This window comes from Acanthisitta chloris, unplaced genomic scaffold (assembly GCF_000695815.1).
Source record: "Acanthisitta chloris isolate BGI_N310 unplaced genomic scaffold, ASM69581v1 scaffold35389, whole genome shotgun sequence".
Lineage (NCBI taxonomy): Eukaryota > Metazoa > Chordata > Aves > Passeriformes > Acanthisittidae > Acanthisitta > Acanthisitta chloris.
In genome coordinates this window covers 57,446-83,860 of record NW_008691680.1, presented here as the reverse complement: position 1 = coordinate 83,860, position 26,415 = coordinate 57,446, and the positions used below count along the sequence as shown (strand labels likewise).

Sequence of the window (26,415 nt, the reverse complement as noted above, 5' to 3'; positions counted from 1 at the left end):
GAGCCCTAAAGGTTTCCTAATGCCTTGTGAGGGAAGCAAGGGTTAAAGACATAAGAAGAACCAGTGATTGAGAGGCATAGTGGCAGCATTAGTGTGGATTTCCCATACCCAGATCAGGTTATTCCCTTTGACTATTACACATGTCAACATGACACTTAATTCAACACCCAAAAAAGCAAAAGCAGCCTTAGCTTTGTAGAACCCTAAGCAAAATAACTGAATGGACCCATATACTCATCTACAGGTTCACCTAAACCTCAGCAGAGTCTGGATTTACCCTCCCACAGGTACCCTGTGCTTTTGCTTGTGATGCATCTCCCTCTCCAACCATGCTGGGCTCCTCTACTTCACTGTGCCCTGAATGCTGGGGCCTTGAATCTGTTAGCATGGGGGAAACAGCCTTTCTCAGGGGGAGATCTCACTGGCTCTGGGGTTCTGGTCTCCTTCACAGCCTGCAAGACTGTATTTCTGGAGGTGGGAGCCAGGAGCAGAGCTCAGGCAGAGCATGTGATGATACTTTAAGTAGAGTGTAACAATCTGAAAGGATTTTCCTACCAGTTTAGAAACATTACATATTGTTTTAACAGATGTTAAACTCAGGCCAGAGTCAAACCCAAGTATTCACCTACTGCACTACAGCTTAAAAATAAAAGCATGAACATTTATTTCAGTCGAAAAAATGAAAGTGATTTACCAAGATTGTTGTCCGTTAGCACTTCTTTGACCCTCTTTGTAATGCCATACGTGTCCAGCTCAGGGGACATGGCAACCAGTTCCTGGATGCTGAGTGCTGAGTGGCCTGACAGTGGCAAAGGGGTCGTGGATTGGGATTCAGAAGCAGGAGGCTCGTTGGATTCCTGGGATTTGCCATCCTTACTGGTCTCTATAGCGGGACAGGGCTGCTGGACCAACTCCGTCAGGCTTTTCACGGATTCACTGGAACTCATGGGAGATTCAGGTGCAGGACTGCAACTGGCAGAAGTCTTTGGAGTGCTTTCTGGAAGTGAAAAAGAGACAAAGTCCTCACTTTAGCATAACTGTAATGTTTTGACTGCAGGATCTTTAACTTTCCTTCTCATTTATATTCTACCTACCCCAAAAACTGCCTAAGTATGCAAAATGCAACTTGCTATGACTTGGGTACTAAAAAAGCCTCTTTTGAAAACCAGAACTATTTTCTAAGTTTATCTTGAGTTATCTCTGATTTCTTACAAAGACAAGATGTACAAATCTAAATAAAATCCAGGAAAAAGTGACGTGCAATAGTCTGTAAGTTCGCAAGCAATTTCCTTGGTCAGGAAATCTCATAGTTTTGCTTTCCACAACATTTTTGTCTAAGGATGCTTTTAAATCTACCACTCTGGACTGGTTTAAGCTCCTCCTGTGACTTGTAAGAAACTCACTCAGCCACTATTTTCTACTGTCAGGGAGGGATTTTTTAGAACTGATACAACTCTGTATCTTGAGTGTTATTGATTTCACTTTGTTTCTTATCACACACATCACATTTTTGCAATTCTCTTTGTCCAGAAGTAACGAGATTAAAACACAGTTTGTAATTATGTTGTATTAATTAACGTGTTTCAGACTCCAACATGAAGATAGCGAGTGGATCAGGAGACACCCAAATCTGTTATTGTGACACTTGGTTTAAAAGAAAGCTTTCCCAATCTGTTAGTTTGCCAACAACAATAGGTTCAGTACATAATGTTGTTTTCCCCTAATAAATTTATCTCTAACAGAATGTACTGAGCTTATTCAGAGACTCCAGACATCTAAGGGTACAGTCTGAACGTTTTTTAAAGCAACAACACGTAGACAACGTGGTTTACAGGAACAATTCCCTCCAAAAGATAAACAGCACATGCAATTTCTCCAGCCACAGTTCTTTCCTCCTCCTTGCTGTCTCCCATCTCATTACTTGACACGGTTAATCGCTTGTATCTCAGCCTCATACATCAGTGGTTTGTCTCCAGCTCTCTGGAGGAAGCTTACAATGCTCTCAGTTGTACAAGGATGAGGCCAAGCTCCATCCAGAACTCAGTCCCTCAACCAGAGCTGTGTTTTCCTGAGCCCTGCAGCATCATGTCCCATCAGGGCCATGGCAATGGCTGAGAGCAAATTGCACTATTTTTTTGAGTTTCTTCATTTGTTATCCAGAATATTGTCAAATCATTACAGGACACACAGCCTGTGTAGCCTGGAAACACATCCCCAAATGCTAAAGGAAAATACTACAGAAGTGAAAGTCAGGTTTGAATGAAACAGGTGCACAGGGTAACTGTGCTGTACAAGGTTTCACGTGCTGCAAGAGGTTCCCTGACACACTCACATCAAGTTGCTCTCACCAACAAAAAAAAAAAATCTGACTTTTTCCTTAGTGCTTTATGAGAGATGCAAAAGAGGCAGACATCCAGCAAAGTGAGGTGCATATAAATCTTTCAGGTAATCAGGATCCTACAAATCCTATTTCTTTTCTCTGCCTACCCTGGGTCATCATACAACTGAATATAAACCCCAGCAAATGTTATTTTTGTATCAGGAGCAGCAAAGGAATTGTACTGTAAATTTGCCCTGATTCACCCATGCGAGGGACCAATTTGGCAGATCATCCATCTTGTTCACTGTACACTGTCAGGGATGGCATGAATTCCCTACATGATAAACAGATTTCTTCTCAGGTCTGTGTCCTTTAACCCACAGCAAGGTCAAAATTATGGCTGCCTAGCTAATAAACCGCACGGCACTCGTTCAACTTCCCTCTAATTTTGTCCCTTGTGCCAGCTTATACAAATCTTACTGAATAACTAGAGCAGCTGCAAATTTCCTATACAATTCCTCATCCGTGCACTGGAACCACATGCACACACGGAATGCAGGAAAAAAATAAAAAAAAACCCCAAATCAAAAACAACCAACTCCAACCACACAGGACTAAACAAAAGCATCTCCTAACGCTTCCTTCTCCCTCTCCCTTCCCTGCCCAGCCTAATTACCAGCACAACAAAGGTAATCTGTGTGATCATCTATCACTGAGATGCTCTCTGTTGCTCACACATTAGCTTATTTATTTTTTATATCACATATCAGGAGCTTACTTGAATTTCATTTTTAAGACCAATCTGCTCCTTATTTACCCCAAAAGGTGGGATTATCTGAGCCTTATTTTGGAAGGCAGTACAGCTGACAAACTGCTTTTTTTTCCCCCCACCAAAAGGCAAGTGTACAGTGATTTCAGATGAGGCATTATGCACACATACTACAAATAACTCAAAATATGTTCCCCCTTCATTTTTAGCATTGCTCCCTTCTGGAGAAACATTTTTCGAGATTGCATAAATATTTGAGGAAAAGATCCATTATTTGGGAAAGTAAATTCAATAATCAAATAATGCAAACATTTCCTGTTAATCTACTTAAAAAATTAAACAGACATTTAGAGTACAAGTGACTGCTGACAGAACAAAGGGGAAAATTGACTGTATTCACTATTCCAGATTTAACTGTCAATCCACAGCCATTTCGCATGTTTTATGAAATAATTTGTCTGTATTCATTTCTCTCAAGTTCCTCACAAGACAAAGACACAAATTCAGGACAGCTAAAAATACATATTAAGATTTCCAAAGTAGCAATTGAACATTTCCAGTGATAATAATACACTGAGAGCTTAGTTCTTTAAAACCTGTCCTGTTTTTTCCATCCCAGACTGCACTGAATAGCACTAACTTAAGAGCAATCCAGTTTCTTACCAGTAAGTGATGTTCACCAAATGTTTTCACGTTTGTTTAGCGGGGAAGAGATCATTTTGTCAATATAAATGTAAAGTGCATTACAGGCTGTACAACCTGCAAACCCCATGGCCACCATTTATTGATGAAATTACCTTAATAAATTCCAGATAAACTTTGCTGTACCAAAGGGATGTTGCAGTTTGCTTTCCAGCAGCCTCTACCCAATTTAAAACCTGAAGCAACAGCCTAAAAGCTTCAAAAATAAGGTGCTGGAAGTGAAGAGCTGAAGAGATCAGAAGCAACACCAGTGAGGTCATTGCAGAACCTGGGAATTATTTAAGCCTCAGGTAGCCAAAGATATCAGTTGTGCCTTGAGCTTTATAAGGACAGGAGAAATAAGGTGTCCCCAAACTACCTTTAGGGGAAGATGGTGACCATTAGACCCTGCATGTGATGAAGACACAGCTTAACATGACAGTTTTAAATGATCTGAAAACCTAAGTAACTTTTGCACAATTACAGGCTGATGTTGCTAAATGCCATCAAAGATGCAAAGACACCATAAATGCATTTAATTCATCCAAGCCTTCTAAGACTACAAGTGTAATTGAGTCATGATAGGGTAAAGCTTCCACCAGGCTCCTTTTACATTTTTAATTCAAAATATAGTCCAGGGTATAGGGAAGTTAGGCACTTCCAAGTGATTTTAAAAAGCACATTCAAATAGGCAGCACAGAAAATAATAATCAAATGCAAATCAAGTAGCAGAAGTGATGTCTGCAGCAATGGGCCAGCAACTGGAAATGTTTGGCAAGTGCAATTGGCCTCCATTCACAGCCAAAACATGAAGACAACCAAACACCAACACTGGTTATTCCACAGCTGAGAAAAACAGCTGAGAGAAAGCTATGCCCACACAGTCAAGGAGAGCTCCCAGTCTTTAAAGGCAAATAACATTTTCATAAAGACCAAAACACTTGATGCAGTTTGCCAATGCCACAAATCTGTACTTGGGAGCACATCACTCCTTCCAGAGCACAAGGGCTATCCTTAAGCAGGAAATTCTTCCCTTTTATTTTGTCCTACCACAGTGCTAGAGAGGGATGCCTATACTAAAATAAAGATGTAAAAATAATGGAAACAAAGTCAGCATTACACAAATGCTTTCTGCTTTCTTTTTAAATACTATTTTCCCAATAAAAAAAATGCTGTTTGAATGACCATCTCACTTCAAAAAAACCCAAACTGTCACCACAGCTTGTCCATTCTCCTCCTCATCCCTTAGTAGCTAACTGTTAAGAAGCTAAACTCACTTTGCAAACAACTTAGCAAATAGGACTAGGGTCTGTCTGAGCATTTTACAAAACTGGTTGAGAACCCTAACAAAGCAACCTTGCCTTGACCATCTGATCACAAAATCTGTTGTGGTCTTGCATTCCTTAGCCCAATGGATGAAGCCAAATGGTAGTTTGGTCCCATCCATCCCCAACAGCTTCCCCACAGCTTCTGTCATGACAGTGTTTTGGAGAATGTGAGGAAGTCTGGAAACAGAGTTTGAGTCTCAGTTCGTTGACTACGGAAGTTTTAGTGAACTTAACATTAGATGTCCTTATTCTTCTCCAACTACAAGGCTTCCCACTCCCATGCTGGGCTCAGGGCCTCAGGACTGGATCCTGGGCCCTCAACTGCTTGAACACAGGCTGCAGAACATTTTGGACTGATTATCCTACTGGTGGCCTGCAAATTGTCTGAAAACACTTTCCTCAACACAGTCTCAGCCTGACCGTTCCCTCTCCAAGGTCTGACCACGTTCTGCCATCGTAATGTGACTAAATCCCTAGTGTGTAAGGAACCATAGGCTGTATGAGGATCCTCTCCTGCAGCATTCCTGACCATCACCTGCTCAGCTGGATCAACTCAGCAGCCAAAGACATGTATTATGTTCTGCAAAACTGCACTGGTCAAGGAGGACCATTTTTGAGATGTACATGAACTCTTCTGACCACAGGAAGGAATCCAACACGCCCCTCCATGTGGAAGCAGCAGCACAGCTCAGATCCACAGCACACTTCAGCTGGAGGCTCCTTCTGAAGCTCAGGATATCTCAGATGCAAAGACTTGCAGGTGATGCCTGCTCCAACCTCCCCAGAAAATCACAGACGTCTACAAGACCTGACACCAGTCCCGGGTGTATCCCCCTCGACAGAGGTATCTGGATGACGGAGCGGTGTTGAGACACGGATACGGTTTCACCAGTCCCAGAGGCACCACGTCTGCCAGCACCGACACATTCCTCCTGTGCAATTTCTTGTATGCTTTTTGAGAGCTGCAGCTTTGCTACTGATGCTCAGCCACCGCCTCACCTCCGACAGCAAACTGACTTTACAGCCACTTGTAAATCAAAAGTTCAAAGATTTGAACAAGAGCATCTGACTTTGCAAGCACAAACCACAGGCCCAATGCTCCAAGCCTCTCCTCCTGGCACACCTGACTGAGTGTAACAACACTCTACTTCTGGAAACACTGGGAGAATAACCTGTCCAACCTTTGCTGCTAACACAGGCTTAGCTAATAAATGGCAAGAGGACTCATGGGGAACGAGGTACAGAACATGGCAAAGTTGGGCAAGACCATGCAAAACACAGAAGGTACTCAGGGGCCTCTAAAAGGATTATGAAAAATATTATATTCTACAGACAGCAGGCAGACAACAGCTGCCTTAAGTTTCAGAGCGAAGTGGATTGAAAAAGCAGATCCACTATAATTTTCAGAGACAAATCTCTGTAGTTTATCTGATCCACTATTTAAATTTCAATACACAGACCTCTATCTGCAGTAATAATAACCTAAATTCCATTTAGTGTTCATTTGAGCAGTCAGGATAAAGTCATTTCTTATTATCTCCCCACTGTGTAAAAAACAGCTTGAAGGTAGGAAGTCAGCAAGCATTTTCACCAAAAAGTAATTATTGTAAGTGACATTTTTACTGCTGGCATGCCATAAGGCGAACTGCGCATTTGGAAGGACAAGTTGCTAAAACAAAATGACAGGGTACTCTGTGACATTCCGACAAGAACCCAAACATGATTTCGCTGGCGCTTGGTTTGATGCACCACTTCTCCTAATGTCCAAAGCTCAGGCTTCAGGTTTATGCCAAACTAGTCAAATTCAAAGTTCCTTCTCAAGGAATGGGAGAACAGCCACGGCCTGTGCACGGGAGCAGGAGGCACTGAAGCATCCCGGGCGGCGCTCGCTGCCTTTACGGCACGTGAACAGGGAAGATGAAAGCAGACAAATGTGGACAGGAAATTTCTGAGCATCCTCTTAAAAGAGCATTTGCTACTTCAGGGCTGCATTTACCTCCTCGTGCAGATGAGTTAATGGACAACAACAGACCTGGCAGGTTGCCTGAGATCAAAGTGTCTCACACTGGGACTGGATTAGTTTCTGCTTTCCCCGATGATGAGGATGCTCATTCTATCCAATCTGTAGACCAAAACCTGGTGTATGCTGTCCTGAGAATCAGGACCTGACCACACACAACTGATCAACATCCTCAGGACAAACACAGTGTTTATTTTCCCAGGGTCTGAAAATTTCAGGAAGAGATTTTTTCCCCCTTTGACCTTCTACCTAATTTTACCTTTAGCCTTGGCTGTCTTTGCAGGGTCATAGAATCCCAGAATGGTTTGGGTTGGCAAGGACCTCAATGCCCCTCTCATTCCACCCCCTGCCATGGGCAGGGACATCTTCCACTAGCCCAGATTGCTCCAAGCCCCATCCAACCTGGTCTGGAACACTTCCAGGGATGGAAAGAAGTTAGCATTCTGAAGTCAATCTTCTGAAGCACTGTCATAACAACTCTCCTGGCTAACAGTGGATTCAGCACAAGTCTGAACTACATAATGAAGCTGAGCAGTATTTGTGGCATGGAACTGAACACATCCCTCTTCTGACTAATTAACAAAAACACACATGTAAATCAAATGCTCTGTCCCAGGTTGTGCTTTTGGTGGATTTATTCTACGTGAGTGAACCTTGCCTAGTCACAACTTGCAAATTAATGTGGCTTATGAAAATATGATCCTCCCTACAGTTATGAACTCCCCCAGTTCTACGTAAGGAGTACACAAACCTCCCTGCAGTTTGCATAGATAATGATGCAAAATACGTAGCTATTGCAGTTGGAGCTGCAAGCACTCGCTAGAGTTATGAGTATAGATTTCCACTCTGACCGTGGAGACTTTGTTTGTTTGTTTCATAAATGCTATAACTTTGGGGAAAATGTTATTTTGGGTCTTGGCTCAGAGGGAAATTTTATGTGGATGAGGGAAGGGATCAAAGGAAAACCCCTTTAGGAAAGCATGCAGATGTATGTGTGTCTGCACTGAAAGGGAGGAACCAGCTTTGGTTAACTCTGGAATTACTGGGACAGTGCTAAAAAGAAAGGTCCCCACTCTGTATATGAATATATGTTAAGTGTGTGGAGCACATAAAACATAATGATCTGGGTAAATGTTAGAAATACCGGAAAAAGCTGCTTCTGAGGCCTGCTGAAGGATTACAAGGTATTGCTGCAACTTTATGCTGCACTTTCAATAATTATATTCACTTTGCACCCGTCTTAAAAAATTGTGCTTTCAGCCACTTTGGAAAGCAGAAGGAGCTGGAGAAATCAGATGAAGTTCAGAAAAGAGCAAGCAAGACAGGAGCTGGTGACAGACTCATGAGGAGAGATTTACAGCTGCATGTTTAGAAGTTCTTCAAGAAGTTGGGCAACCAATTCTCCTTCCAATGAACACACAACCACAAACGCATCGGTCTCAGAAATCCCATTATGGCCTCCAAAGCTACGTTATGACCTATATTATGGCTGCATAAACTGAAACCTTCAAACTTCCTACTCAGTTAGAAGGACTCTGGTACTTGGCTAGGCTGGGCAGTATGGATTGCTCTGATGGAGAGGCGGAGCATTCAGGATGTCTGCAATCTTGTGCAGGGGATACAACTGAAGCTAATCAGTTAAAGCAAAATGTTGTCCTGAGATGTATCTGACTTTGGAATAGACACATCAAGCCCTGACACAACCACACCACCAGAGAAAACCCTCTTAAAGGACATATAGCAATGGCTTGGAGGGAAGATGAGGCCTCTATACAGCCAAGATCCTAAGCATTCTTTCATCAACAAATGAAGGCAAAAAAAAGGGAATTTGAGAATATTTTTAGCTGGATGTAGACGCACAGTCTGAAACATCGGAGAAATGCTCAGGTCAGGCTGACAACCCCAAATCCTTTCCCAGTCTCCCTGGCTCAAAGTGGATGTCTATGGAAGAGGGGAACACCACAGCACATAGGGAGCATCTCCAACACCCACCTGCTCATGCAGGTGCTTCTTGGTGGGGCACTGGCACAGCTTGCCCAGAGATGCTGTGGCTGCTCCAACCCTGGGAGTGTTCCAGGCCAGGCTGGATGGGGCTTGGAGCCACCTGGGCTAGTGGAAGGTGACCCTGCCTATGACAGGGGATGGGGAGATTGTCTCTAAGGTCCCTCCCAACCCAACCCATTCCATGATTCTATCATTCTTGAGCCAAAAGTGGGGTCTTGGCATTGAAGAGTGCAGAATGATAATTTTTTGGCTTTTTATATCACCTTGAAACAATTAAAAACCCTTTCTAAAAATAAACCCCATCTTAAATGAGGTGATGAATGGCAGAACCATGGCAGCTTTAAAAGACATTGCTCTACTCTGCCAATTTTTATTTAATATTCAGATTTTTCTGTCTTTCTGTAACTTAGCCAGAAATCAATATTTAGAAATAACTGCTGGAAAATATTTTCAATAACCTTATTATTAAACCAGCTTGTGTGCAGAAGCTTTATTAAGGATTTTTCTGAATGCTAAAACAAATATGTCATGGAAGCAATCAATCAAGATGCCACAACCCCACAGTGTTATATTTTTAGTATAATCAAAATAAACCCATGCACAATACCTTTTGGAAAACAGAGTTCGAGCCTCTAAGAAGAGGTTCTGCTGCAGTTTGTGGTGTCTTTGTTGACTTGTTGACCTTGGGATTTAAAGTGTTAAGCTAACTAATTCTAACGTGGCACCAATTGTATGACTATTTATCGTCCCCCTCTGTCGTGAGCCTGAGTGTGAAGGTATTTCCACATCCTCCTCTGAGATTTTAACCTCTTGCCTGCTCTGGAGCAGAGTCTGAAGCAGAATGCATATGTGCACTGTGCACTGCATTTAAATATATCTCCCCCACTAAACAATGTGGACATTCATTTGCCACGGGCGATATCCATACGGGATGGATCCGAAGCCAACGACTGCCTTCCTTCCTTCCCAACAGAGAAGTCCCATCCACCATCCCCAGCACAGTGGGTTGTTCTTTGGGTTACAGGAAAGCAGCTGAGGAGCAGAGTGACCCTGAGCAGTGCTGTACTAAAGACACTCCTTTTCGGAGGAGTAGTGGGTAAAGTACTGAAACAAAATGACATTTACATTGTACGCAACAATATTATAAAAGCTATTAAGGTACATTATTTTACACATCCTCATAATCTCTCCATACTGCTTTACTTAATTTGTGATAAAATTGTTGAGAAAGGGTACTTAATGTAGGACAGTCAGTAAAAGTAATTTATCATCTTCCCGCTTCGGTGCTCACGTTATCAGCGAACTCATTTTCTGCATTCATCATGCAATCAGCCTATTATTTGCATATTAATCAGGCAGTGGACCATGAAAGAGCTGCATCCCAGCCAAATGCTGCACTATCTCAGGAGGAACACTCAGTAATTATCATACATCAGTGTTATGATGTGGTAATTGATTATAACATCTTTCTGTTGCCCCTGGGGAGTCCCACTGCTAACCCAGCTTCAGGCATTCTGTGCAGATTTTTCTCTGAAAATTAGAGAAACCATTGCTGTCCTTTTATTAATGTTTTTACCTTTACAACAGACAGCTCTCTGAGCATTTCCATGGTACTTTTGCCTGTTTTGTTTTTTTTTTTTAATGAAACCTTCATTAGGGAAAACACCTGTCTCAGATCAGAAACAGTAAAAAAAATAAATAACCCAAACCCACACAAACCAAACTCCCCCAAAAAACCCAGTTGGGCTCATTTGTGTTTGTCCTCTCTCTTTCAAGGTCTGGTGGCTTTTTAGGTGCTGGTGTTGCTTATGTAATGCCCTTCCCCATCAAACACAACAAAATGTTGCAACTTCAATAGACAGTAATTGCAAAGTTCGCATAAAGGCAGTTAAGTTGCTTTATTTAGGTGCCAAATGAGAGGCTAATTTTGGTCCTCTCGTGAAGGACAAATGAAACATCTGCCAGTTCAAACTTGCACTATTTTTAGGACCCAAGTTCCAGAGGGGTAAAAGAGAGAAACAAACACAAACCACAGCCGTGGATACACCGTGGTGAGTCTCACACCTCCTTCGTGTGTGTGAACTGGGCAGAGAGGAGCCAGAGGGGCAACCCCATCCCAGCACTCATCCCAGCCTCCCTCAGCAAACAGCAAGGGAAGGGGAGATGGCTCTGGAGAGGAGACCAGAAGGGACCATCTCATGCCACAGCATCTTTTCACAAGGGTCTGGAGGGACAGAATAAGGGGGAATGGCTTCAAACTGCCAGAGGGCAAGGTTAGATGGGATATTGGGAAGGAATTCTTCCCTGTGAGGGTGCTGAGGCACTGGCACAGGTTGACCAGAGAAGCTGTGACTTCTCCATCCCTGACAGTGTTCCAGGCCAGGCTGGATGGGGCTTGGAGCAACCTGGGCTAGTGGAAGATATCCCTGCCCATGGCAGAGGGTTGGAATGAGATGGGCATTATGGTTCCTTCCAACCCAAACCATTCTGGGATTCTGTGACAAGATGCCATCAGCAACATCTTTGACAAGCATAAATATTGGACAAGTACTATCAAGCCTATTTTATATTGCTTGTTGTTATTACATTTTCCCTTTCCATTCGGCTTTTTAATTGGGTATCTTTTTATTTCAACTTTTATTAAAATTTGATCTCAAATCTACTTTGTTTTCAATGCAAGTCGTGCTTCTCATCAGATTTAAAATAATCACTGGATTCTTTCATTTGCTATCTCTCTGGATGGCTGCTGGCAAATTAAAAACCTCCAACACCCATCAAATTAGGTGAGACAAATTCATCAATTTTTCTTGCACCTTAATGCAAAGGACAGGCTGGAAGGTAACTTAGAAGATATTAATTTTCTGGTAAGATTCTGGTTTTTCTTCTTGGGAATGATTTGCTATCAAGCAATATCTAACTCTACAGTCAGAACAGGCTGTTTATTTCTCTGTTTCAGCTGGCTGGAGAGGACAGCTGCCACCCATTTTCATCCCCTTTCTAAGATGGAAATAACAACCCACACGTTCAGTGCTCACACACCTTTTTCCACAGTATTTGGGGGAGGAAAATAGCCCATTATCTGCTCTTTGAATTGAAAGCAAGGTAATTTTCATCCAGCAAAGGAGCATTTGGTAATTTGCTGAGCAGCAGTTGGGCTGTCGCCCGAGGACAGCTGAGGGTGCAGTGACCATCTCCATCCCACCGGTGCCAACCATGTGGCCATGGGGCTGGACCTGCAGCCCCCTCCTTTTCCCACAAGCAACCACAAGACCAATGTGAGCTTCTGCCAGCTGCCAGAGTCTTCTAATCCCAACAGAAAAATATCTGCTCCCTTAAGAGAAGAGCCTTTCTGACCTCTTCTGCAGCTGCCAGCCCAGAGGGGACAGATCCTGGCCGTCACCCTGGCTCCTGACCCCTCCCCGGAGCTGCTGGGCCTTCCATTGCCCAACCATGACTGTGAGGGCCTTGCTTGTGTTTCTGTGCTGCTCCAGTTATTTTAGTATTTGGCTTTCTAATGGATCAGCTCATCTTTTTCTTTTTCCAGCCAGCTCCTCTGTGGTTAGCAGCTGGCAGCAGGGAGGGGTGGTGATGTGGGCCCCCTCCCCAAAGGAGACTGCTCATCTCCAAATGTGCACACAGAGGGAAAAGAGAAGGCTGGTAATTAATGAAATGAAGTAATAAGTAATGAAATGATGAAGAATGGAATTTACAGAGCTCAAATATTCAACGGCCATGGTTTCTTTCCCTAACTCCATCCCCATTTTAGCAACTCTTATGCTAACTGGTCCTCTGTGAACTACCTGAGATGCCTAACAGTAATAATGCTCAGTAAAGTTTTTGGTTTCATACAGCCTAAAAATATATGAGATGCCTAACAGTAATAATGCTCAGGAAAGTTTCTGGTTTCATACAGCTTAAAAATATGTATTAATTCATTAATCCTAGTCTTTAAAAATGAAGACTTTGAGCATAAGGCATTGCTGTGCCTGGCTCAATACTGCTGCAGAGCCACACAAAAGCTCCTTGCTGGAGGATTTTCTCCCATACACTAAGGAGGAGTGAGCATAAAGGACTCATATTTCCAAATTAACCACAGAAATAAAACATAGCTGCATATTTGACTGAGTAACTTCTCCAAAACAAATGCTAGGAGCCCATAACTGTGCTTCAGAGTGAATGAAATTTGTCTTCAGGATCCAGCACAAGTCTCCTCTTTGCTGTATTAAGAGCATGTTGGTGCTTTGTCCTTGTAATTCAGCCACAAGGAATACCTGCCTAGAAAAGAGTGTTCACTCTCTGATATCAGATTTTACTTTAGCACTTCTGTTAGAGCAAAGCTATGACCACAGTGAGGATGGAGTTGTCTTCTACAAGTTTAATCACTGGGTGCTTCAGTGGACAGAGAATACAACAAGGATGGGATATTCTCCACAAATACTGATTATTTGCAAAGCATCACTGATGGAAAAGGACTGGGGCCATGCAAGGCAGCCTGGGGAGGACAGAGCTCGGCAGGAGGGAGGAATGCTCAGCTGATGGTCAGCAATCAGAGCCAATGTTATGCTCAGAATGAACTTGAAACACTGACTCCACACTGCATACTCAGGTGCCAGTAAGGTGCCTTGGCAGCGACTCTCCCAGCTTTATTGATACCACAAAGGCTGCCAGGAAGGTTTTCATGGTCCAAATGTCAGGGAAATGGCACAGAATAGGATCACACACGTTACAGACAGACTACAACAGCTGCCCTTATGAGGAGCCAATTGATATCCTATGGTTTGAAATCAAGACAGCCACGGCCAACTGTTTCCAAGCTGCAATCCCAAGCTACACAGAAAGAATGTGGAAACTTCACCAGTAAGTAGCTGTGTGCTCCAGGGTGAGAATGAAGGTAAATCTTTGGCTGACTTAGTCGTTCAGCTCTGAACTTAAAAAACATATTTGCACCTAGCACAAAAGGCCACAACCTTCTCAACCCAACCCAACCCAAAGGCTCCAAACCTAGTCATCAAACAGAACCCATCTATGCAAGGAATTCCTGCAGTGCAACCACTCAGCTGTTAGAGCCATGGGATTTCCCTTCTCTTCCATTTCACAGACTACACTAACCACAAACATTTCGCGTCACACATTTGCAGTAACCTGGAATGTCAGCAAATGACTGCAAAACCACCTCAATTGTCTTTTTGATTCAACGACAAAAAATAGCTCAAAATTGGGAACATCTGTCAGCATCACTGGACTGATCACTTGGGGGATCTCATGGTAATAAGGATTCAGCTCTCTACATACTAATCCCAACTGCACTGTGAAGCACCACTGGACAGCTCTGCCTGCCCAAACCAAACCAGTACAATGCACAAAATGATCAGGAACCAGAGGGAAACAGGGTAAGAGCTTCTCCATTGCCACCACGTGGCTAGTGAGCTCTTCCTGTAAACACATCAGGATGGTAATCCCTAGTAGGCACTTCCAGCCTGAAACACACTCTCTCTCCCTACTTTGTTCCTCCCAGAGCAGCCAATGTGACAGCATCATCCTGGTATCAGGCAAACGGGAAGATCCACCCAGCAGACAGTAACTATCAGCTCACTCAGCAGCTCCTGGACTGAAAAATGTTACAGGAATATGCATTACCTAAGTAAAAATAGAATGGATACCTGGATTTGCCATCACTCCCCAATCTGTCTGCTAATATCATAACTACAGCAAACCACAGAGAGTTTGTTCAGCTTTGCTCTCTCAAGGGATGATAAGAAGTAATCTCCCCTGTTGTTACAAATGTTTTATTTGGAAAAGAAAGCTTTTATGCATATTTGAGTTGATCTAAATACAGTAGATCTCGGATTTTTAAATCACCAGATAATTTGCAATTATCTCAAGCTAGATTCTGATTTTGAAACAAGCTCTAATTAGCTCCCCATTTTATGCTGCTATAATCCTTTCTTCAACTCCCATGAGTGTTACTATTGCTAAGCAGCATGAGGTTAGGAATGATGGATGATACCCAGAAAGGAAGACAAACAAAAGGGAAATTCAAAATCCCCTGAGATCACCCGCAGCTGTATCGGCAAATGAAGATTTCCACATTAGGTCATAAGACGACCCTTACAGAAACACATACCAAAAAGGCACGTCTTTTTCCCACTGAGTATTTGCAAGTCTTTAATGTAGTATATAGAGAGTATATGTCCTTCACAGAGGAGAGAGACAAAAGTGAATAAAAATTCAGCTTTCCTGGGAGTAGCTACAAAATCGACAGCACCAAAAAGGAAACTCTGTCTTAATCTCTTGTAGATTCGCTATACAAGACCCCAAATAAAACAAACTAATAAAAGCTAGACACAGTACAAGTATTTAGAAAAATATCCAAGCCTTCTCCTGGCACATGGCGACTGTCCAAACCCAGCCCAGCTCCCATCATCAGTAATGCAACTAAATAAGGGCCAAATTCATCATGAAAAAATGCTGATGCAGTTGGGTGACACTAATTCAACTTTTTTTTCCATGTGATTTGGTCTGTGCTTTTGACACATAAATCATTAAAAAGGCAGATTTACCCAAGGGCATTAGAGCATTTAGGTGGAAAGAAATACACAGAAAAAAAATGTTAGAAAAGGCACAGTGATACTATTTTTGACCACCTAGGGTACAGACACCATTTTTGTGTAAAACATGTTCACTGGAACTTGCACAAAATTGCCAAAGCCTTGAAGAAAGGTCACAGGTTGAAAATACAGGTACATATATCTGGTTGTGATTTTGGTACAGACTATTTCTCCAAAAATTCCTAAATATAGGTTCCAAAGAAGAAAACCAAGCCTGGCTTCTCTTTGCTATCTCAACACAGAGATAAATCCATTTTTGTGTAAAACATGTTCACTGGAACTTGCACAAAATTGCCAAAGCCTTGAAGAAAGGTCACAGGTTGAAAATACAGGTACATATATCTGGTTGTGATTTTGGTACAGACTATTTCTCCAAAAATTCCTAAATATAGGTTCCAAAGAAGAAAACCAAGCCTGGCTTCTCTTTGCTATCTCAACACAGAGATAAATACATATCTTCAAGCCTGGCTTCTCTTTGCTATCTCAATAGAGAGATAAACACATATCTTTTACCCATCCATTCCCACATATGAAACACTGATGGGTCCATGTGTCCACATGGGAAAATGGAAAATTACTGGACAAAAGAAGAGATTTTCATGAATGAGGTGTTAATCAAAACCTTATGATCTAGAAGTGTAACTAAGTGGGTCAGATATCCAGAAAATCCTGCTGGTTTGATAGAATAGTGCCAAACAGTAATGAAAATACTCCCAGCTAATAAAGTTTGAGCTGTTACTATGCATGTTGACACTCTGTACACTGAAGACCTTCTTGGCAAAGCACTCAGGAGCCACTGAGTGTATTAGTTTAATTTCACTTCTTTCCCTTCATGCATTCAACAAGTTCCAAGCCAATTATATTACATGGAAAAGGCTCCAGACCTTTTTTCATTTCAAAAATTGTTCTGATTAATTTCTGTTTTAAAATTACAACTATGCAACCTTTTCTGCCTTGATTTTCCTGGGAAATGTCTCAGAAGACCAGAAAATTGGAGCTGTCTCTTCTTTTTTTTCCTTCTTCCTGCCCTGGAGTGGTGAATCTTTCACAAATGCATAATTATTATTACCTTTTCCAAACTGTTTGCTGCGCTTTTAATTACAGAACAGCTGCTAATAAAAGGAAATTACCAAACTGTCCTTCCTCATTCAAATAACTTGGTTTTGCTCTTTTGTTCTGCCTGGTGTCACAACCTTCCTTATTCCTTCATACAGAGAAAGGCACCAAGAAAAGAACATTTTGTACAACAATTCTATTTTTAATCCTCGGAAAGGAGGTAGAAAAGGGCATGAGCCCATTTCTCATTCCTAAGTTGGCTCTAAGGGAAGAAGGAGGGGGGATCATCAATAATATGATTTTATTAGCTGATAGGAACGTGTCGCCTCACAAAACATTAGCTCAAGGGCAGGAACTGACAAACGAGGCTGGGAGTGTGGGAGGGAGCAAAATATCCCAGCAGCAAAACTCAACTTCCTGAAGGAAATCACTCTCAGCTCCCAGCCATCCTCACGGGAATCCACAAGGTGCTCGGATTTTAATACCCTGGGCTTGTCTTTCCATCTTTTATAATTAGACTTAGTCATAAATATGATGATTAGCAATAACAATGCAGCATTTCCCAGCTCCTCTGATTTCCAATTCCTCTTCAAATGGCTACAATTAATTACTCATATTTTCCACGCTGTCTTAGGCCTTTGTGACTGGGACACTTAGTCTTGCACGGTATTGATGCCACAAAAAAAAGTAGTCAATGGCATGTTTTTAATGAACCAGCGCAGGAAATTTCCATGTTCCCTAAGTGCTTGGCTATAAGTAACAATAGCCCTATGATTGCAAATCATTTTCTCCCATTTTGCTTTTGTTTCTACGGCTTGTTTTTACTGGGGGCATTTTTCAGATGGGTTTATATATTTTTTTTCCTTTTTGCTTTTATCTATTTATTTTCAACTGTTCTTCTTAAGAAAAACGTGGCCTGAATATCATCACGGATTTTCTCCTAGTCAAATCTTTTAGAATGCAAAATAGTTTCCCAGTAGAGAGAAAAAGCAGTTTGGTTGGGATATTCAGAGTGAAGCCAGCAAGCTGCAGGAAAAAAAAGAGTGGTTTGGAATAGCAGAAAGGTGGAAGAAGAGCACAACTCATCCCTCTCTGTATGCTGAAATACAGCAATTCTCCAACCCAGGGCACTGGCTCTGAGTACAGAGCAGGGCACGAGTGTTTTTCTAGAGCACAAAACAGCCTGAGTGGTTTATGTCAGTCAAGCATATCATTGGTAAAAGTCTGTGTGGGTAGAGTTTGGTATCTAACAGCAGGAACACAGCTGTTCTGCTCTGTTCCAGCCTCCCTCCTATCCTGTGGCCATCTTATAAAACCTTCAGCCACTCACTTCTCTTTGACACTCAGCTTTGCTGCATCTGCTTTTTTTTTTTCTTTTTTTTTCAACTGGAAAGGGAAAGGAGAAAAAAAAGGTCAGCTTGGAATACTTAACGAAGCTTGCAAAAGACGTAACGTGGTCTTTTCTCCACCTTCAAATTAACAAAGCAGATTTTGTGCAAAGGGAAGTGGAAAAAAAACCTACCAGTGAGCGAGGCAGCTGGGGTATGTAGCTCACATTACAAACTCAGGGCTTGTTTTACAGCCATTGTCACATGTCACATTGATAAGCTGAACTATGGCAAAAAAACCCCTACAGAGCCAATGATCTCTGAGATCAGACAGAGTCTCTTTACCTAATGTATGCAGCTAAATATGTGTACTCCCTACATATGCCATAGCAACAAGGAGAGAACGAGGAATTAACTGCATGAAAAAAAAAAATTGAAGGGACTCCTGTATGATACAACAAAACGTGAGAAACCTCTTGGCATCAAAGCAAACGAAACGCAACAAAAGCACAGAGAATTATTTCAGAGCAAATCATTGAAACCAGCTGATTACCTGAGCTTGCACATCCCTGCTGTAGGGAATCCTGTAATGATGTCACAGAGTGAAGGACTAGATAAGAGAGGAGAGGAAAATCAGGGAACAATAAAAGGAGATGCCAAACCACAAACTAAACAGTAAGCAGGCTCAACAAATAGCAAAGTGCTGATCTCGGCAAGGCCTCGCTGCTAGGTTAAGTCAGTGGCACATAAAGCTACAACCCAGGCCAGACTCTAGCCTGGCTTCTCTGTATCAATAGGTGTTAAGGGGAAGAGACAGCCACAATAAAAGCATAATTGCAACACAGCATTCCCCCTTTAAAGCTTAGTTCTTCTAGCTCACCTCCTGAGAAAGCAATCGATATTCTCCCTGGAACAATCCAAATCCCTTCTGCAACCCTAGGAACCAGCACGCAACATTTTCCAGCTCTTTGGCCAAAACTTTTGGAATTACGTATCATATTCATGCCTAGATAATATCACCCTAATTAGGAACTCGATAACTGCTGCTTATCAATTACGCATAAACGAGCGCTTCGTTCGTAAACATTCCCAGAGTGTTCCCTTAGGGACCGGCTGGGAATGCCAGGGTGGATGCTGCCACTTCCATAATACCTGGACCAGCACTGGTGCAAGGCTGGCTTAGTGCAAATTGCAAAAAAAGAAAAAAAGAAAAAAAGATTTCCTCCTCCTCCTCCTCAACTCAAACAACATAGTGGAATTTTAATTACCTTGTCCTTGTTGCTGCCCTTGTGCAGGCAGGACACACTGTCCCAGCTCACCATTCAACCAGAGCTGCATACGAATAAATGGTTCTCGGCCTTTTTGGGTCAATTTACTCCATGGCTTTGGCCTGGAGAGCATGTCACTGACACTTCCTTGGGACAGCCCCAATACCTGAAGTGAAGCAACCAAGAATGGCATGTTAACACATGGGAAGTGGAAAGGGGAAAATTGAAATCACTTTGGTTTCTTTTAATGTGTCGCTCAAATTGGTTTTATATGGACAATTATAAAAACTGTAAAGTGACATCTGTAGATACTCAGATGGAAATGCTTAATTTTTTTCCTGCAGTGTTTCCTTCTGGAAGGTGGTTTTATTTTTTCCTGCAGGATTGGGGTGGCAGCAGGCTGCTGAGGGATTTGCATGCTTTTCATATTTTGTGTCAAATAGTTTCATCACTTTTAACAGGAAAAACACTGAGTCCAGGCACACACAGGCAGATAAAACAGGCAATGATTGGCATGTATTTTGTTCTCCAACAAAAATAATTGGGACTTTTGAGACTAGGCCTATATTTGGTTGATTTTTGGGGGATGAATTATAAGGATGTGTGTTTTCACCTGTAGCAGCAGCTGCTCCGTGTAAGTAAATATTTAAGAATACAGCCTGCTGCAGTGGAGGGGGAATTTCAGACAGGCAGAATGCAATTACTTGCCTGGAATTCTGCACAGGTACAGGAGTTAAAAATCATACTTAATGAAAGCTGCCATGGGATCTTTAACGACCCCGAGAGGTCAAGCTTTTCATTTTACATCTTAGTGAGAAGGTAATAGTGCGATGCCAGTTCCTATTATACTCCTATATTGATTCTGTTCTTTATAGGAAGAAGAAACAGCAAATGTCCCAACATTTTGTACAGGCTGGGAAGGGTTTTCTGAGGTTTGGGGACCCCCAAAATTCCACGTGTTCAATGCTTAGGGCCCACAACGTGAGGACTTCAGGGAGCATTATCGGGCATCACATAGCTGTAATTAAACACTGCTCACAAAAGGCCTCAGAGCACACTGAGATCCTGAGCACCAGGTATAAGAACCAACTGTGAATTCTTGCCTTCAGACTAAGGAAAGGTAGGGGATTTTCCATGTGTTTGTTTAAATACCCTTGTGCACATTTCCAGATAATAATAAGAAAAGGAAAAATGCTCTCGTGTCCATAATCTTCACTTGTAACAAATTGAAGACTCTCCAGTCAGGACAATGGTATTACTCAAATATTCCATGAATCCATTACACTGAGCATGAAATACTGAGGCTCAATAATGTTTGCTTCAGCTTTCAAGGTTTCTAAACTCGGGGCCCCATTTCTAATTCCAAGTGGCTGAAGCCAAGCTCCGTATAAACCTCTCCACAATTCCCCAAACTGGGAAACTAATACTTTCCTTTGTGAGCTTATTTTGTATATGTTTAACATATGAAGCAAAAACATTTTTCCTTAAGACACATGTGGCACATGCCCCTCTGTTAAACTGGGCTCTGCACCCACGTAGGGAGCACAAGGCACATTCACAACACTGGTGTAACAAGACAGAACCACTTCTTTACCTTTTCCCCAAAGATCCTTTGGCAGATGCCATTCTTTGCTAGCTTTTCCTTGACCTGCCGCGTTAGCTCTATCGTATCCACCTCCTGGTACATATAAATCTCATACTGCTCGGGTGTCAGTGGAGGAACTGAAGGTTTGGATGGCTTGGACAAGGACACGATAGGGGATGAAGGGAGAGGGCTATTTTGTGGTGTCTCACTGCGACTCGCCCCAGTCATGCTCAATTCAGAACTCTGGGTTTTTTTTTCTTTCCAATACTCGGAAGAAGACGGTCCTTGGAGCTGGCTACGATCTGGCCTAGTCTGATTGCTGACCTTTTCTTTTCCACCACTGGCTTCCTCAACTTTTATATCTTCAGGAAGAGCTGCATTTCTTCTCTCATGCTGCACAGTATTCCACCAATGGTCCTTCCAAACACCACCACGTCCCAACTCATTTTTAACATGCCTCAACATACCCTGGGCAGAATCACTTATTCCATGAAGCTCTAAAACAGGTGCCTCCTGAGGCTCCTTTTTGAGCCCAGAGAGGTTCTGCAATGCAGAGATACTGGAATCAGTGACAGATGAATGTTTCTTCAGGGATATGGCCAAAGGAGAATAGCTGGAAACCGAAGACATTGCAGGTGTAGACACTAGTTTGGGGGACAGGATAGAAATGTCAGCTTGAGATAAAGGTGGTGTTTTTAAGGCAGGTTCAAGGGCAGCCTGCTGGGCCTCCATTTCCCGTCGGGCTTGTTGCAGAATGGATCGAATAGCATCATCAGAATTGCCACTGCTAGATGCAGAAGGCGGCTGAGCCGGCTCAGCTATGAAAAACAACCAAAAGACTAAATGCAACAGAGGAAAATGCTTTATATTCAACACGTGCTACTGTAAACATTTCCCTGACAGACAAAAAAAAAACAAAAAAAAAAAGGACTGCAATACATTTCTGGATGGGAAGGAGGAGTTTTCACTAAGCAAAGACTTTTCAAAATAAGGTAAGATTTCCGAAGTGCTTCACTGGAAAATTTTGATAGTTGCCAAAGTGCTGGATGTTTGCATGCTCAGCCCCAGCTGCACAGGGCTGGGACCACTTGCACTTCCACCATTGTAAAAATTTTCACATAAATGCCTTTGAAAATCAAGCCTTCACCTCTTCCTCCCCCCACCCCCAAGTGGTCAATAACATTTTATGGGTCTCTTTCCAAAGTTATTTAACCTTTCACTTCTCTCTTACTCCACAAATGAATCGTAACACACGCTCAGAACTGAACACAGCTGCATTCACCTGGACAGACTATTAATACCCTCGCACAGTATAAATAAGGTGAGTCCTTTTAACTCCAAAAACATAACACACACGAATTACAACAAAGCCAGAACTTTAGGAAGAGACATGATTATTTCATTTGACAAGCTAAATATGCTCCTGCTTCCTGTTTTCTTGTTCCATGGTCCCAATCCCTGTAGCAAACAGCTCTGCCAAAGCCAGGCTGACGCCTGACCATCAGTCTCTGCCTTATCTGAAGGTCTAGGATGGAGCCACGGGTGCTTTCAGCAGAGATAACCCCCAGATGCAGTGTTCCAGTGGGGAAGCAGGATTTGGGTGTCTGTGCTGCAGCAGTCAGGGATGAGCAGAGCCTGGAACGTGGGTGGGGAATTATCTCTGCAGAGCCAGGAGGTTTTTGCAATGGCATCTGCTTCCATTTAAGTCAGTCTCCACTGAGGTCCCCAGTGCTTGAAAACCAATTCCTCAGAAAGCTACTCCTCAGAGAACAGAGCAAATGAAGCACTAGGTAGGAGCAGGGAACTCACACACTGCAAGGAGTGGCCTCAGAGTGAAATCAGATTTGAAACACGCCGTGTATTACTTGGGTAATACTATGTCTCATCTGAATCCACTTCTGAATTTGCTTCCCTAAATTCCTTCCTGTCACGCACTATAAAACACATGAAAAGCTAAGAAATGGGGAAAAAAAGACAGTGAGACTCTCTCTTCTGTTTTATCTACTGGCTTCATAGGGAGTTTTGAGGCTGAATTAATATTTGAAAGGAAGTCTGAGGTTCTCAGATGAAACATGCTGCTGAATAACATGCTTGCAGTTTCCTGCACACAGCCCACATTTTTCTCTATCTAATAATTTCTTGTATAAAGCCATATTATTTAGATCATATATTAACTAGTCTTTTATATCCTGCCACGAGATTAACTTGGTTTTCATTTGGAAGACAACTAGCCAAAACTGTACATCAGTTTTAAACTTTAATTTCCTTGAAAAAATGAAACCAAAGTATTGCACAGTAATTTCTACTTCAGCCCATTAAAAGTACTGGGAGCTCTTTTAAAGCTGGGAGGGCTGTGGAATAGACAGAAATGTTAGCTACATAACAGCATACAATGAGAAATTAAACTTATCTCAGGCTAAGATGTTAAACTATGGATTTTTTTGAAAGGAAATGCTATTTGGATTTGCCAGTTCATTCACTGGATACATTCTGTAACCAAAAATAAAGTCATCTAACAGTCAGAACTGAGTTTGCCTGTACAATAATCTGGGTACAGGATGTCCCCAGTGCAATGGCACTGTGTGACTGGTAATTGCTGGCTAGAATGTGACCTTCACCCCAACCAATCCACTCAGTTCCATCTCCCATGCAGTTGTGTCCCTGGGGCCTGAGTTAGAGAGAAGAGAAAGCAGGAGCTGTTCCCTTGGCAAGGAGCAAACTGGGAGAAGAAAGGATTGTGCAGGTTCCCCCTGCAGCGACTGCCTGCAGGTCTGAGTGGGGAGAAAGGTGTTCAGAAATCCCTCAGGAGTGGGGCAGAACAGAGACCTCATCACACCATGACACCTGTGACCTTAACTTGGGCTGTCTAAGAGACAGAATCAACTCCACTGAGTAACAACAAAAAAAAACCCAAAAAGCTCTTCAAACCTACACTTCAAGGTTTTAAGAACATAATTAACTGACCAGAAAGCTCATGGTAATTGTTTTAATTAAATTCTGAAATAAAGGAGCCAGAGACAAAATGAGGCTGTACCTGTTTTCTGTACTTGCAGCTCCCTTTTGGCTTGTTCAAGAATGGATTTGATGGCTTCATCAGAGCCAGTCTCTGTGGTTCGGATTCTTGTGGTTATATTACCTGAGGAGGAAAACACAACTAATGACACCAGGAACATTATGGTTTGCCTCTTTTTGTGACACAAAGACAGTATATACTGATACACCACCAGTACACAACCTGAGGACAGCTCACACAGGACTTTTACCAACATTTACAACACCAAAAATGTACTTAACATAATAAAAGAAAAATATCCTCATTCTGCCTGTCTCTAGCTGCCCTGGAACAGTGAGAACATCAGAGGAAGAACTAGGTGGTCATATAGTCCTTTTCCATGCTATTCTTTTTCTTTTTCTCTTTTTTCTCTTTTGAGGGGAAGAGGAAACAGAAGGGAAAAGAACCAGAGGGGAAAGGAAGAAAGCTAAAAACGTAAGCCCAGGAATCAACTTAAAAATGGCATCAGCTGCTAGGCAAAGTAGGATCAGTAAACATTCAGCCCAAAACAGAATTAAAAAGTAACTAGATAAAAATAATTTTTAACTTTCTGGAGGTTAATACATGAAGAGAAAGAGTCATTTAAACACAGATACCATTTGAAGTACTCTCCAGCTAAGAGCTATGACTTGTTTGGTTTTGCTTTGCTTTTTTCTTTGTTAACCTCTAAGGGGAAGAAAAGGAGGGAAAACTGTGAATTCTACTGCACTTAACTGCATTTTTCACTATGAGATTATTGTTTGTGAGCGAGCTAGATAATTTCTGACTGGAGTCAAACAACTACAGAGTTTTGGAGTACCTGCTCTGGTTTTTCTTGTTTATCATCTTACTAAAAGAAAAATTCTGTGACTTAGGGATAACAAAGAAAAATGTTCAGACTTCCTGTTCGGTGATAACTTCTCAATCTAATGTTCACTTCTCTTGTTGTCTTTTTCAGATACAATACTGAACTGAGCATCACACTAATTTAACAGTGTATTAAAGTGGAATTTGTCAGCATAAGCCCCATGAGAAGAGAGAAGCAAATCTAGAGCAAAAGCAGGATGGGATTGATGCTGCAACTGCGCAACTCTCTCCCTCCAAAATCACAAAACCAGCAAAGAGAGCATTTCAATAGATCTGATGATTTTATAAAGCCCCCTCTATCACTTCTCTCTTTTTATCTGTGCACGCAGGGAGGATGGGAGTGGAAAAACTATCCAAACAGGGTTACGTTAGTACAGCAGCAGCAGAATTAGAAAAAAGCAAAGTGTTCATCTAACCCATGGTTTGTTTTATACTTACTGTCTGTTTTTCTATCAGATTCCAGGCCAGAATCAAACTGCACAGTTTTAAGGAAACACACAGCTAAAGCACACTCCACTTCCTAGGGATTGACTGCAAAGAAAAACACCTGCCTGTGACGTACCTTCAGACCCATTTCTTCGTTTCGGTACTTCCTGAAATAGTCTGTTCAGGTTCTGGCCTGGATTCTCTGTTGAAAAACAAGTTTGGTAAGAACAAAACAATCAGGGGATGGTTGCTCTGACATCACGGGCTGTGTGACATGAGGAGCTAGCAGCCTGGCCCTGAGCACTCCTGGCCCCTTGGGCCCCTGAGTGCCAGCAGAGCTGCCTACTTGGGAAGAAGCAAGGCTGGCTGATTTGTTAATAAAGATTACAGCTATGTTCGGAAAGGAGATTAGACAGATATAAATAAATGTCTAGAGATACCAAAAATGAAGAGGTTAAAGATGGGCAGATAATCCCCTCAAGTACAATCATCAAAAGGAAGAACAGATTATAAATCTAACAGTGTGTGCTTCCAATTAAACAAAATCTAGGAAAACCCTGCCTGTCCTTTCCAATAGTTCTGGACTGTAAACAACTTACTTTTCAGTTTCTCTAAATGTAAATCTCAGTCTTAAGATGAATCACAATGAAACGCACTTTACTTCTTAAAAATCGCTGCCTTAAATATGCAAAGCTGCTTTAAACTGGGATTGTGTTTTAATTACTCAGCTCATGCATCACCTACCCTATTCTGCCACAACACTTTGGGGAGAAAACATCATCACACAAAGACACAACAAAAGGCTGTTCTCAATAAACAACCCCAAAGAAAAAAGTTCAGGTATTTCTGAGGGCTGATACCCTGAGTAGCTGCTGACCCTTTTCACTCTGTGTTTAGCTCTGACACAGAGCTATTGGGAAGTGAGGGGTGGAAGTGTCCCTGCTGCTTGCTCCTGCTGACAAGCACAAGCCAGAGGCTAAAAAAAGCATAAGCAAAGATACTAACCTGCTTGAGTGCTGCAAAGCAGAGCTAGAAAGCTGAACTTTCTGTACCTGACACCTGATTTGGGGGAGAACAGCAGCAACACAGGAACAGCCCCAGAGAGGGAACTTCTGGTTTGTAAC

At 42.2% G+C, this 26,415-nt stretch overlaps 1 protein-coding gene across 1 annotated transcript in view; it reads right to left on the bottom strand.

Annotated features, from left to right (window-relative positions):
- Window positions 1–26,415, bottom strand: part of CUX1 (cut-like homeobox 1) — a gene marked incomplete at both ends in the record, with an annotated part of 67,598 nt that overhangs the window by 13,521 nt on the left and 27,662 nt on the right. The window contains 6 exons of the mRNA XM_009082306.1: window positions 695–997; window positions 18,668–18,724; window positions 19,383–19,548; window positions 20,977–21,785; window positions 24,002–24,103; window positions 25,428–25,493. Of these exons, the coding sequence (XP_009080554.1) occupies window positions 695–997; window positions 18,668–18,724; window positions 19,383–19,548; window positions 20,977–21,785; window positions 24,002–24,103; window positions 25,428–25,493 (1,503 nt within the window). The remainder of the gene's footprint in view (window positions 1–694; window positions 998–18,667; window positions 18,725–19,382; window positions 19,549–20,976; window positions 21,786–24,001; window positions 24,104–25,427; window positions 25,494–26,415) is intronic.